This window comes from Thermobia domestica, chromosome 9, assembly GCF_964235325.1.
Source record: "Thermobia domestica chromosome 9, izTheDome1.hap1.1, whole genome shotgun sequence".
In the NCBI taxonomy this organism is placed as follows: domain Eukaryota; kingdom Metazoa; phylum Arthropoda; class Insecta; order Zygentoma; family Lepismatidae; genus Thermobia; species Thermobia domestica.
Window position 1 is genome coordinate 223986157 of NC_137462.1, and position 13411 is coordinate 223999567.

Consider the following 13411-nt stretch of genomic DNA (forward strand, 5'->3'; position numbering starts at 1 on the left):
AATTTTTTTCATTGTTGGAATGGCTTGATTATTGAAATGCATATCCAATCTTTTAACAATGAAATTGTTTCAACAAGGAAAAAATATTTAAATAATAAAAAAGGCACGTATTGTTGTCTTCGATAGGTTATGAAGTTCCTTCTCTAAAAATTTGAAGTCTCCAGGTTGAAATTTATGAGAGAAATTGTAAATTTTCGTGAAAGGCAAAAATACTTGAGAGATAGCAAGACTATAGTGACATCTATCGGTAAAACTTGTCCCTTTAAACCAACCTTAATCAAGGGAGTTCTGGCAACGTGGCAGTTTAAAACTATAACGAGAATTTCAATTGGAAATGTGTTATTATTATTATTATTATTATTATTATTATTATTATTATTATTATTATTATTATTATTATTATTATTATTATTATAGAAAATGCATCACTTAACGGGATAAATATTTCTACCACCTATAATATCCTAATCCATGTTATTGACACCTCGGACGAAGACAACAGAGAGAGATAGTTGCTGAAACTATAAACTAGTTAACAATAATATTAAACACTACTAGATCGGTGTTGTTTTATGTGTGTATAAATAGTTTAATTTTCTGAAAGTCACAAAATTTTGTATAAGTTCCTTACTTGGAATAGAGGTAGAGTATTTTTATTCTCGTTATAGACAGAGAAGTAAAGAGTTTTAAAAGAAAGGCTTTTCAATTCAGATAGAAATATCTCTTCATTTATGTATATGTATAAACTAAAATAACTTTGATTGCTACACGATTTTTCTTTATTATTTGCAGGCAATTGAAGAAGTTTACGTAGATCATCTGAATTTGATGAAATCGTCAAATCCGAAGTTGACATTCTGCGTGAAAACAGTAAACAGGACATATTACCTGATGGCTCCCAACCCTGAATCAATGCGCATTTGGATTGATGTAATCATAACAGGAGCTGAAGGATACCAAGAATTTGAACATGGCTCGTAATAAAAGTTTCACTTAGCAACTGTATTGTAACTCTCTGGAACTTCTACAGTTTCTCTTACCTCAAGAGAAGGAGTGGGTGTCTACACAAGATCAGATAATTTTCCAGTAAGGGTTATCACTGCTTATGTGATAGAGAAAACCTTACTAAAACAGGAAAAGAGAAAATTGGTTGAAAATGGAGAGCTTCCTAATGAAACCTTGCAACAAACAAGTGATATTCTGCGTTGAAAATACGGTTTTGGTTTGAGATTGTATGAGTTATGTACTGTATTGTTACAGTTTCGTGTGTGTTAGAGAATTTTTAGCAATTGAAGGGGAAAAATGCAGATAAATTCATATTATATATAATATGCAGCATTTCCTCTTTTGAAAAATTTTCTCTAACCTTGATTTCCCAAAACCCTACAGAAACCCCATATATATATATATATATATATATATATTAATAGTAGAACACCTCCCTGTCTAGATCTTTGACGAGTTGAATACCATATTTATATGAATATATAATAGTTTATTTTATTGTGATAAGAAATAATAAGGTTGAAGATCGGATTAAACTTCACAGAAGTTTCAGCTTCTCGCAGTACAGTATTATATGCAAGCTAAGAAATATGTTAATACGCATGCAGTCTTATAAATACATGATTTTATGTTAAATATACATGTGTTCCAGGTATATAAAATACTTTATTTCATGCATTTGAAATCGTACTGTATATTTAGATTAGTGTTGGTCTTCCATTGTTTTGGAACACAGGTTATAAACACCTGCTATTAACGTGGACTCCAAACCACGTCCGCGGCTTCAATCCGGTTCAAGATCAACTCCCACAGTTTGCGTTATACAAATTCAACCTCCAGCGATCTCTTTACTGTTCATCTCAAATCTCAGTATCCATCTTCACTATCACGGTGTGACATACTTATTATGCAATTACACGTTGACTTAAAGTTTATTTGGAAATCATCTTTCCTCTAAGTATAAGTATGCGATAATTCTTACAAAAATAATAAGAAAAAACTGTCCAATTAACTTATGGCCGAATGTAACCTTTAGTTTAGACGATAAGGCAATGGGTACTCTATCCCGCAAAATTTTGAAAACTTAGAAAGGAGTTGTATTCGCGATAGTTGAAATCCAATTCACTTAGAAGAAATCATTTCATCGCGAAAGAGCTTGAGAATAATCCAGACCCAAAGCAACTAGTTTCAAAATATGGCACCCCTTAATTTTCTTTTTCCCGTGGACGATGACAGATAATAATTCAGAAGACAGATATTTTGTACCTAAACTTCATATTGGCCCTCCTAAAATTTCTTCTTGGCCCGACCTCAAGCCAAGAGACTTAAGTAGCAGTTCTATGTACAGTTAAGAAAGAAGGAAAGAAAGGACAAACTGAAAAAAAAAGTAGATAAAATTGAAAGCAACTTCATCTTTTTACTGTTCCTGATTACGGTAAATTTGCCGTACCTCTGTAAAATTTCCCAAACAAGAATTCAGTAACTATATGCCCCTCAATTTATTTCACTTTCCCAAACAATTGCTGTTATCCTCCTAAATTTTCACTCTCAGTCAGTGTTACTAAACAGTTATTTAAACAATAATACTGTCCGTCAATAAGCCAGATACTTCCTCTCCCGTCAAGTTCGGTGCCGGCTAAAGCATATATTATCGATGCTGTTATTTCGAATATTTTCCCGGTGGTTCATAATATTGAAGGTGTATTCGATGCTTAATATACAGGATGAAGTAACTGGAAGACATGTGTGAACTTCAAATTCCTCCTAGTTAGAATGCTGTTTAGTAGTTGGTGTAAAATGAAAATCAAAAGGAAAACAACGAGTATGGAGCGTACAGATCCCTGAAATGTCTGTCTATGAAAAATACTGTGAAAATATTTTGAAACATGAAAAATGAAAATATAACATAGTTCTGTGTACTGCATTGAGAAAACTGTATCCCAGTTGGCCAAGTCGTTACCCAGTTGTTAACTAAACAGTATGTAAACTTTCGGTGGACTTTACGAGCAAGCACTTTCGAATTTCGAATTTTTCTTTCCATCTTGCAGTACAAAACTTAAAGCTTGTCGAAATATGAGAGAGAGAAAAAGTATGAGTTTAATATTCAAAAGTGTTTAAAGGAAGCAAAGTATCCCAGTAATAAATAATTATTTTTATTATCTTTAAAATGTTTCCCGTTTTACTTTATGCTACCTTTTCAGTACCTCACGTATTTTTGTCCTCTTTAGGAATATTTGATTCTGTTCATTTTTGATGGTACGTTACACACGTATTTCTCTGTAAACAAGTAGGAGGAAAACAATGAAGCGTGTTGAAATCACTGCTATAAACTGCTACTACTACTTTTTTTTTTTTTTTTTTTTTTTTTTTTTTTTTTTTTTTTTTTGGGTGCAAAACTGCTCGCAGCGAGTTGACTGTTCTCTATAAAAGCAAATAATAAAAAATCATCTTCTGTTGCTGGAGACCGGTAATCACCAAATTAGAAAATGTACAACAATGTTCAATAATGATTTTACTTTTTTTTATATAGTAAAGTGTTACGGTTATGTATCTAGGCTAAGGGAGATGAGATAATAATAATAATGGAATAACGAAGATGGAAGGAAATGGGAGATCTCGAGAAAACGCACTCACATGGTGTTTGTTCATTACAAAGCCGACTTGAGAGATGGCATCAAACCAAAGACCTCATGCGCCAGAGGTAAGCGCAATACCATCGAGCCACCAAGGCACCGTTTTTTACTTTAAAATATTTTATGAAATTTATGAGAAAGCGTAGTTAAATTGAATCATATTGTTTCTAAAAATAATCATAAATGAAAGAGAGGAAGCTTTTAAATGCTTCAGATAAGTTTTGAACATTTTAAATTATCATATATATATATACGATATACACGTTCAAAATTTCTCCTATTTTACATTCTGAATGAAAACAATCATGCTAATGCGAAGCACTATGCAGCAGGCACACTTTTGCTGCGAAATGGTTTATAAATACAAACTTAAGAGAATGACACAGTTTCTTCCTCTTCCCCCCCCCCCCTCCTCATTCTACTACTACTAGTAGTAGTAGCAATAATAATAATAATAATAATAATAATAATGTGGAAGTTTATTGTGTGTCATCGTACCTAGAAGTGCTTCCTGTACAAAAGTCTTAGCACAAACCACGTGATTGTGATTGTGAAGCATAAATATTTCGACAAAGCACTTTGTAGTTTCCAGGAAATCCCTTCAATTATCTTCATTAGTAATACAATAATGACTTTTCACTATCGCATTCGAAATGGCAATCTCATCGTTCGAAAGTACGAGTTCCAGTTTCCACAACGTTTCAGAACTGATCGGTCTCTGTTGTCAGGTGAAACAATTAAAGGAAGATAAAAATGTATGGATTATTTATCTTAGACTACTACTTAAAAAAAAAAAAAAAAAAAAAAAAAAAAAAAAAAAAAAAACTTCTCAATTTGTAATTACTGAACTATATTATGGTATGCTATATTATGTCATGTGCTTCCTAGCTTAGCAAATGTTCATTTGACTTAATTACTCTCTATAACAGTGTATTGGTCCTATTGTATATAGCAATAAGGTCTTTATTAAAAAGTTGTGTTTAGCCTATGTGTGTATCATCTAAAGAGGTGCTTAACAACATTCACTACGTTAGCTGTATAGTTAAGATTTTGACTTGACGCACTTCTGTTGCCGCAGGTATTTGACTGAAACACGCCTATGATGGGGCCGCGGATGTTTGTCTGAGATATACCTATAATAGGGCCGCGGTGGTTCAGTGGTAGGCCGTTTACCTCTGGCGCGTTGGTCTCTCGATATCGTAATCTTCCTTTGATCCCAGTTCCCTCCAAATCAGCTTTGTGGTGGCAAACACCATGTGGGTGTTTTTTTCTTTTGTTTTCCCGTTTCTTCTCACTTCCGTTATTCCACGATTATCACCCATCTCATCTTCGACGTCTCCCTTAGCTTCTGTGCATAATCATGGTCGTCAAACTCAAAAAAAGAAAACTAATTTTAAAAAAAGCTATGGTTTCTAATTCTGGATTTATGAGATGTAATTGAACATGCAGAAGAAAGTCCTTTTTAATGTATTAGTTGAGTTTTTCACATAATGCATCCTTTGCACAACTTAATGTTGTTGGTAGAATAGTAGTAGGTGGAATATCGTCTTCTTTTTTTGTAACTTTGGTTTGATTGTTCACGCAAAAGAACAAAATTAATGAAAACATTAGTCACATACATTATCAGGTACCGGGTGTAAACGGCGAAGCTGATAAAAGCTTTCTTTCTGTTACTTCTTTAAAGGTTGCTGCATTAGATTTAATAGTAATTATTGTCTATCTTCCACCCACCTATCTACCTATTTTAGTAAGAATGTAGTATGCTCATTACTCTACCTTTCGAATATGAACTATTCTTTTATAAAGTGAAATTAATAGATCGTACATACCTTCGTAAAAGAGTAAAATACTCTGATTTGGTTAATTTGTTGAAAAAATAATTTCATAACAATCTTATATATTCTGCCATACTACATCCTTACTCCGATTTTGGGCAAAAACCGTAATGAAATTGATTCTAACTCATCCTATGAAGTTGATGCCACAGATATACAAACACACAGAAATAATTAAGCATTCTAGTTTACTTATGAATTCTTAATAGTTACTCATTGATAAAGAATGTTACACAGCTAGCCAAAAAAAGTTCGTGCGTATTTGAAAACGAGAGATAATGTGCGCGTATCTTTGTAACACTTGTACTTTTATTTATTGAAAGCAACTAACTACGTACCCTACAAGCTTCTTCCAACGAGATACAAATCTGTCAGTGTCTTTCCGATAGAGTGAAGCGTCTTTGGAGGTAAAGAAAACAGACAGCTAGTTATCCAGATCATTCCTGTTTCTTAATATTCTGTTCCTCAAATAATATTCAGGGTCAGGAAGAGGGTATAGTCAGCTAATCAGGTGTGTGTGACAGTATGGTGAGAGATGAGGGAATAATTCCCAGCCAAGATTTTTAGTCGTATGAGGGTGATCATTTTTTAAAAGATAGAGATTACTTCTCCTATTGACCAGTAGAGGCTGCCTTGCCTAAGTATAGCCGCAACCCGTGTAACTGACCGTAGCAACAGTACACATTCGCGGTGACCGTTTGGCCATAGGGTATCAACCACGGGTATGAGTACTTGCAATTTGTGTAGAACACTGATTTATCATCGCACGGTAAAGCTATATACAGAAAAGGATCTGTGTTTTGATGTTATAATAACGATGAACATATCCTGACTCCTTGAAATTCGTTGCCTGGTGTCAATTCATCGGGCAGCCATTTGCAGTGAATCATCGGTGATGGTTAATAGACACCTCATACGTAGTGCATTTTTCAAGAACACTTACCCCAAGGAAAATTTCCTGAACCGCTTCTGAGATTTTATATTTACTGACTTCTCGCTAAACACTACATATGTTTCCAGTTGCTGTATGTGCCTTTGTACCCAGCATGAACTCATAAAGTAATTGCACTATCTCAGAATAATAAGTATTTCATATTCATATTATGGTTTATTCGAGCTACAGATTATTCACTTACCTTATATAATCAGTAGGCTCACCAAATATACCCTTTTCACGTCACGTGTCTATACTGTGTACGGCCTCCTATGGAGAATCATTGGAAGTGCAATTTGACACGTTGGAAAGCGCATCAACTTCTTTCGCTAGCTTACTTGTAACTCCATTGTAACCCTCATAAGCCATCGATAGATATGGCATGTTTCTATTTCTGTAATTGATGATGATTCGACCAAAAATTATTTGCTGCTGGAACTCAATATTATTTATGCATGCCACAGTAAACACAACCATTGACAGAGAAGGATAGCTGAGATTCATTCGGACTGGAAGAAGAAGAGAAGGAACTTACACCTTCCGGTTCAATACCACCAAGGATTCATGGCCTTCCGAAGATACACAAGAAAAAAGTTCCATTACAACCCATAGTTAGCACCATAGGAGGCCCCACGTACAAACTGATCAAGAAATTAACAGGACTGCTACAGCCGCTAACAGGAGAGTGTACACACCATATCAGATATTCCAGCCACTTCGTACAATTACTACACACATCAAGACGAACGTAGAAGACATACTCGTCAGCTTTGATGTGGTTTCTCTCTTCACGAGGGTACCATTAGAAGATTCTATTAAACTCCTGGAATCACACTTCAACAAGGATATAGTACATCTCTTCAGACACACTCTAACGTCTACTTACGTCTACGTACGTCTACCTACCTACCAGTTACCACGGCAATTTCTACGTACAAAGCGATGGTGTGGCAGTGGGTTCTCCTCTCTCTCTCCAGTAATAGCAAGCTTCTATATGGAGCATTTTGAACACCAAGCACTGGTAGCAGCAACATATAAACCTAAGGTATTTTACAGATAGGTAGACGATACATTCGTCTATTGGCCCCATGGCAGACAGAAACTCGACGAATTCTTACAATATCTTAACTCCATACACCGCAACATTCAGTTCACAATGAAAACAAACAGAAGGAAGACTCGTATTCCTGGACGTACTCGTATACAAGAAACCAGATGGAAATCTAGGCCACTCAATCTACAGCAAACCCACGCACACTGATCTCTACCTCGATTGTACCAGTTTTCATCATCCTGCACAGAAGATGGGGATGTTAGATACTCTAATGCACAGAGCACACCAAATAGCAGATGCAGATAATATAAGCACAGGACTCTCCCCTGAAAACGGTATTTAAATTCAACGGATATTCGTCGAAACAGATCAAGACAGCCATGAGAAAATACAGTAACAGAAATTGCGCCACAAAAGGGGACAATATGGCAGACAAGGAAAATATTGCAGTTATTCCATACATGGGAAAAAATCTCCAATCAGCTGGCAAGACTACTGAAGAAATTCAACATCAAGACGGTACACTGCCCCCCCACCGAAGATGAACAGTTTACTATCAACCCCAAAAGATTAAAGACACTGGGCATCTATAGTATCACATGTGAATGTAACGTCACTTACATAGCCGAAACGAGAAGGAATGTTGAAGACAGAATGAAAGAACACGAGCGGCACACCAGACTGAAACAACCTGAAAAATCTGCCATAGCCGAACACTACATACAACATAACCATACGGCTATGTGGACCAAATTGAAGTTCTAAAGAAAAGCAAACATTTCTAGGACAGGAAAATATATGAAGCTCTATTCATTCGTACACACAAGCCCTCCACCAACAGAGATGAAGGTTATCATCTACCTGACATCTGGTTTCAGCTTCTCAGTACGAAAAGAACCATCAACCAATCGGAGAACAGTTTCCACCGGCAACATCAGAGCACGCTATTGGCCAATAACAACAACCAATAGAAACACAGCAATTCCTTAAGACTACAATACAAATTGTACGACCAGCACACTCCAACCCATAGCTCTGAAGATGTTACCGCTGTATGGTAACGAAAGCTCAGCACAGCAGCATTCACTCTGGCAGCAATCCCGAGAACATTGGATTAACCCCTAAAGGGAAACATCTTTTTTACACACGCCAAAGGAAACATGGGTGAATTTTCATCCATGATTTATAAATGTTACATTATAGTATATAATATTTTGAAGTATTTGCTTGAGTATTTATGAAGTAATTAAAAATAATAGAATCAAGAAATATAGTGAAAAATTAAATACAGAAATCTAAAAGATATTTGTATAATACTTATACTACAGTAATACATACACTTTTGTATAATATATTTATACTGAATAATACTAATAGTTATATTTCTGCGGTATTAAATTTTACAGCTGTATAAAAGTTTAAAAAAAATGGTTTGTAGAAAAATGCTCATGTTTATCAACAGAGAATTTTGTTTACTGTTCACCTTCAAGCTGGTAAGAAAACATCTACAAGTCTGATTAAGGCGTGCATTTTTTGCAAATAACATCCCGATGTTCTGCACAAATGAAATTCTTGCATGAGGTGCATTTCACAGCATATTTCTTGTCACTCTTTGTGCACAATTTGCAGCGTCCCTGTCTTGAACTTTTCACATCTGATTCCTTTCGTGTTTCCGCCTCTGATTCTTTAGATGTTCCTGGTGATACACTGTCCGTCTCATTCAGGATGTCTTGAATCTTCATTCGAAGAGTACTTGGAAGATTCTTGATTTGCAGTCTGTGTTTCATGAATCTGGTTGCTAGCTGTAGACCCAAATCATGAAGAAACTGAAGTCTGCTTACATTTGTCCTTCCTCGAGCTGCTAAGACATATGACCAGATAATGAAAGAATTTATACCTGCTGCGTTTAGCAATCCGTAAAATACGGCCATTGGCCAACGCCGTGTACGTCTGCTACACGAGTAGTACTTGCACAATTGATCAAACGTATCGACACCACCTTTAGTTTCATTGTAAAATTCGATAACTTCTGGCTTCCCTGTCACTTCAGAAACATCTGTTGTGTAGTGCATAGTTGAAGCTAGTAACACTATCTTGCCTTTCTTGGGTGAGAAAGACACTAATTGTTCTTTCTTATGTGAGTCGTACAGAAACATTGTGGTATTAGGTGGTCTCCCTTTAGTTTGAACTGCTTCTGCAGGAATATCTGGTTTGTTCCGTCGCAGTGTTCCCACCATTGTTATTCCCCGGTCCAACATTTCTTCTAGAAGCGGGAAGGAAGTAAACCAATTGTCGACAGTGATGTTGGCATTGGTTCCATACAATGTGCTTGCCAGTTCTCTTACTAGATATTGAGCCAGAGGGTCGGGCCCTGTGTATGTTTGTTTTCCTATATATGGTATTCCTGATACCAGATATTTTGAATGTGCATCGCACATGAATACAAGCTTTAGTCCATACTTCTCTGGTGTATTGGGAATATACATTCTGAACTTGCAGCGGCCTCTAAAACCTAGAAGGTGTTCATCAATCGTGCATTCTAGGGAAGGTTTGTAATATTCCTTACAATGTTTAAAAAAAATTATTCCACAAAGCTCGAATGTTTGTGAAAGGATCATCAGATTTCCTAGTTTGTCTAGTTTCCTTATCATCGAAGCGTAGACAGTTTGTAATGAACTTAAATCGTTTGACATTCATTATTGCTGGATACACTGCACTGCCTAATGCACCCCACAAAAACTCTGTGGACATGTGATTGTCTTTTCGGGCTTCACTAATGTACAGTAAACCTATGTAAGCCTCTAATTCTTCCAGAGTTATGTTACCTGTACATCTCTGTTCGGAGGAGTAGTTTGACATTTCTTTGTTGGTGTAACGAACAATGTCTTTTAGCACGTCCGCATCGAAAAATAAACGCCAGCATTGCTCAACACTTTCCACTTTTCTTGCTTCACCCTGTGGTCCCGGAAGTCCTGGCCTACTCACATTTCTAGCCGGAGTTTTGTTTTTTTTTTTTCGGATGGTTTGTTGACCAAACATGTCCGTTTTTTCCTTTGAGTATAGATTTTTTCGGAATTAAAATATTTCCGTCTTTGCACTCAAACCAAGATTGTACATTTATGGAAGAACTGCTTCGTTTCGCACTTTTGCTGTGAACTGGCTCCTTTGAGATTACAGTTATTGCTTCAGCACTATGTTCTCCCTCAGAATCACTATCTGGCACAAAGTCACTTTCGGTATCACCTATTGAATCAGTAATGTCATTTTCCACATCATCAGTTTCATAATTGTCTCCATCACTTTCTTCGGCATCAGACGCATCCATAATATATTGTTCCACCTCCATAGCAGTCATATGTGTACCATCAACAAGCACACGTTCCATTTTCAAGGATAGATTTGTCTGAACGAGTCGAAATAAAATGTCTGTGAACAAATAACTCACAGAAAAAAGTCACGTGAAAGGAAAAATGGGGGAAAATTCACCCAACAATTACGTACACAACGTACACAGCGTAAACAGGAAGCAGTATCAACAGGTTTGCACCACGTTCATAAAGCTACTACCAAGGGAGAAACACAGCGTGGAGAACAAAGGTCAGCGCAGTGTTGCCAGTCTGCAGCAAAAGAAATAACTTTCATCTGGGCGAATTTTCACCCATGTTTCCTTTTAGGGATTAATAGTAGACGCCAGCAAAACTTCAAAATCATCGTAGTTATGATTTGCGTAACAATCTCTTTAAAATAAAGTCTTAATAACCATTATGAATAATTTTACCGTGTTTGTAGTGAGAAATGTGTAAAAACATCAGAGTTAAAACAGCTAGAACTTGATGTATTCGGACCACTTAATAATGAATTTACTCATCCAGTTTAGCACGAATACACAACTACATGTCAGGAATCATCAGTTTCTCATGAGAACAGACTTCTATAGGTATTTACCTGTGGATGTTTCTCCCTTTAAGTACCACTGTGGGTTTCATTATTCGTTCTGTGTATGATATATATCTAGGCATGTACGCACGAATTTATTTCGGGAAGAATCCAAGGTATTTTTGACTGGAGTCCAAATTCAATATGATGATAAATTATATTAAAATTTTTAAAAATCACTCCTAAAATTAGATTATTACAGAAAACTTGGGAATTTGGGGAGTCCGATCTCTACATTTGCCCTTAGTATCTGAAATTTCCTCAGTAATTTGCCTAGTGGAAAGTTTATAATTTAACGTAATTTGTTAAAATGTGTTCTTCTGCCGTGTATGCATTTTTCTTATACCAAGAAGTCCGTGAGTGTATTGGAATTCCGAACACTGTTATCCCGAATTCTTTTCGATCTCTCTCTCTCTTAAACGAGGTACTTGAAGAAACAGAAAATTTATATATTTCATGGACTGTATTTATCCAAAGGAAACTGAGTTCAAACATATGAACTACTTCCTTTCATTAGTCAATGCACACATTCAAATTTCTCATTATTCGTGTACTTGTAGAGGAGAGACCGTCGGATACATCTAAACGGAAATGAAAAAAATAGTAAATTATATTAGTATATTAATTACATAGGAATATGTTAAAACTATATAATTAAACAGAAGTTTAATTATCTAGTTCTAAGTTACTTTTGGAGGATTAACGCTGTCATGCTGTTAAGGAAGTTTAAAATGTTGTGAGCTTTAATATTCCTTTATATATTTTCTTAAGCAAAAAAGTGATTTAATTTAATAGTTTTCACATGCAAATATTGTATTGTACTCTTTCCAAATTAGAATACCAAATATTGAAATATAAATATTCTGTACTACATTATGAAAACCTATTGTATTTGCTGGTATATTTTATTAATTATCGTAATTATCGTGATTGATTCTGATTATTTGTATTGTTCAGAGTGGTTGTAATGTATTATAGAGGCTGTAATGTGTCACATTATGGAAAGATGTGAGGAAGCCCTGTCAAAATATAAATATATTGGGATCATGGAATCATAAAATACATATTCCTAGGAAGACATAAAGTTTGAAATTTGATACTGACGTAAATTAATCTGATATGGTATATACAACTTTTGTATTTATTGTAATTTCCACATTATCTTCCATCAGAAACTTTAATTGTTAATAATAGTACAAAGTTTATATTTAGTATCTAACAAAATTTTAAGAAAATGGCATCTCGTATGTTACTAGTAATTCATTTTTATTTTCAAGACTGAACAGTCGCGTTTGTTTCGATACATTTCACATTGTGCCTTTATGAACCAGATAATAAATAACCAGTTAATGAAAGTCTAAGTTTTTATATATATATATTTATAACAAAAACAAAAGCCTTTCGTACGCTTGATGTATCTGCGTTACAGTCGGTAGCGTACTCGGTCTCAATTGGAAAATAGAATCTGATTTCTTTTACCCTGACTACTTTTCTATTAGCGAAGCTATACAAACTCCAGTAAAGGCATTTAATGAAATCCAAAACAGCTTTCCTTGGTTCAGTGGACAGAGAAAATTTTAGTACTTTTATGATAGATGTGTTGTTAAGGTGGCAGAAGTGCTCAACAGACTTCACAATCTGTTTAGATTTTGTAGGATAGATTTCCGACCCAGTCTTTTTATGTGTTCAAGATAATGCAGAAATGAATTAACGAAACAATTTAGTGTTCTACGGCATTATTGACTTTATATTTTGTAATATTCGTTACATATCCTTGCTGTGAGTTGTCATAATTTTCCTTTTAGTTTCATTTGAGTGATAATGAAGTACCTTTGTATAAGATGATTGAACGCCTCTTTCAACAACATTCGCTAAATTGGATAATGGTTATTTAACTAACAATTTTATAAAATGTTCAAAACTCGTTAATAGTCACTATTAACATGATCACTAGAAACAGTCATTTAAAAAGCTATCAGTTAACTAACAAAACATTAAAAAGCATTATTAAAAT

At 35.0% G+C, this 13411-nt stretch overlaps 1 protein-coding gene across 5 annotated transcripts in view; it reads left to right on the plus strand.

Moving 5' to 3' along the window:
• LOC145660611 (pleckstrin homology-like domain family B member 1) overlaps window positions 1–12752 on the plus strand; it is an 865216-nt gene extending 852464 nt beyond the window's left edge. For all 5 annotated transcript variants that reach the window (XM_081725879.1, XM_081725875.1, XM_081725878.1 and 2 more), the window contains exon 18: window positions 793–12752. In XM_081725879.1, coding sequence (XP_081582005.1) covers window positions 793–981 — 189 coding nt within the window. In that variant the 3' untranslated portion in view covers window positions 982–12752. The remainder of the gene's footprint in view (window positions 1–792) is intronic.
• The last annotated feature ends 659 nt before the right edge of the window (window positions 12753–13411 follow it).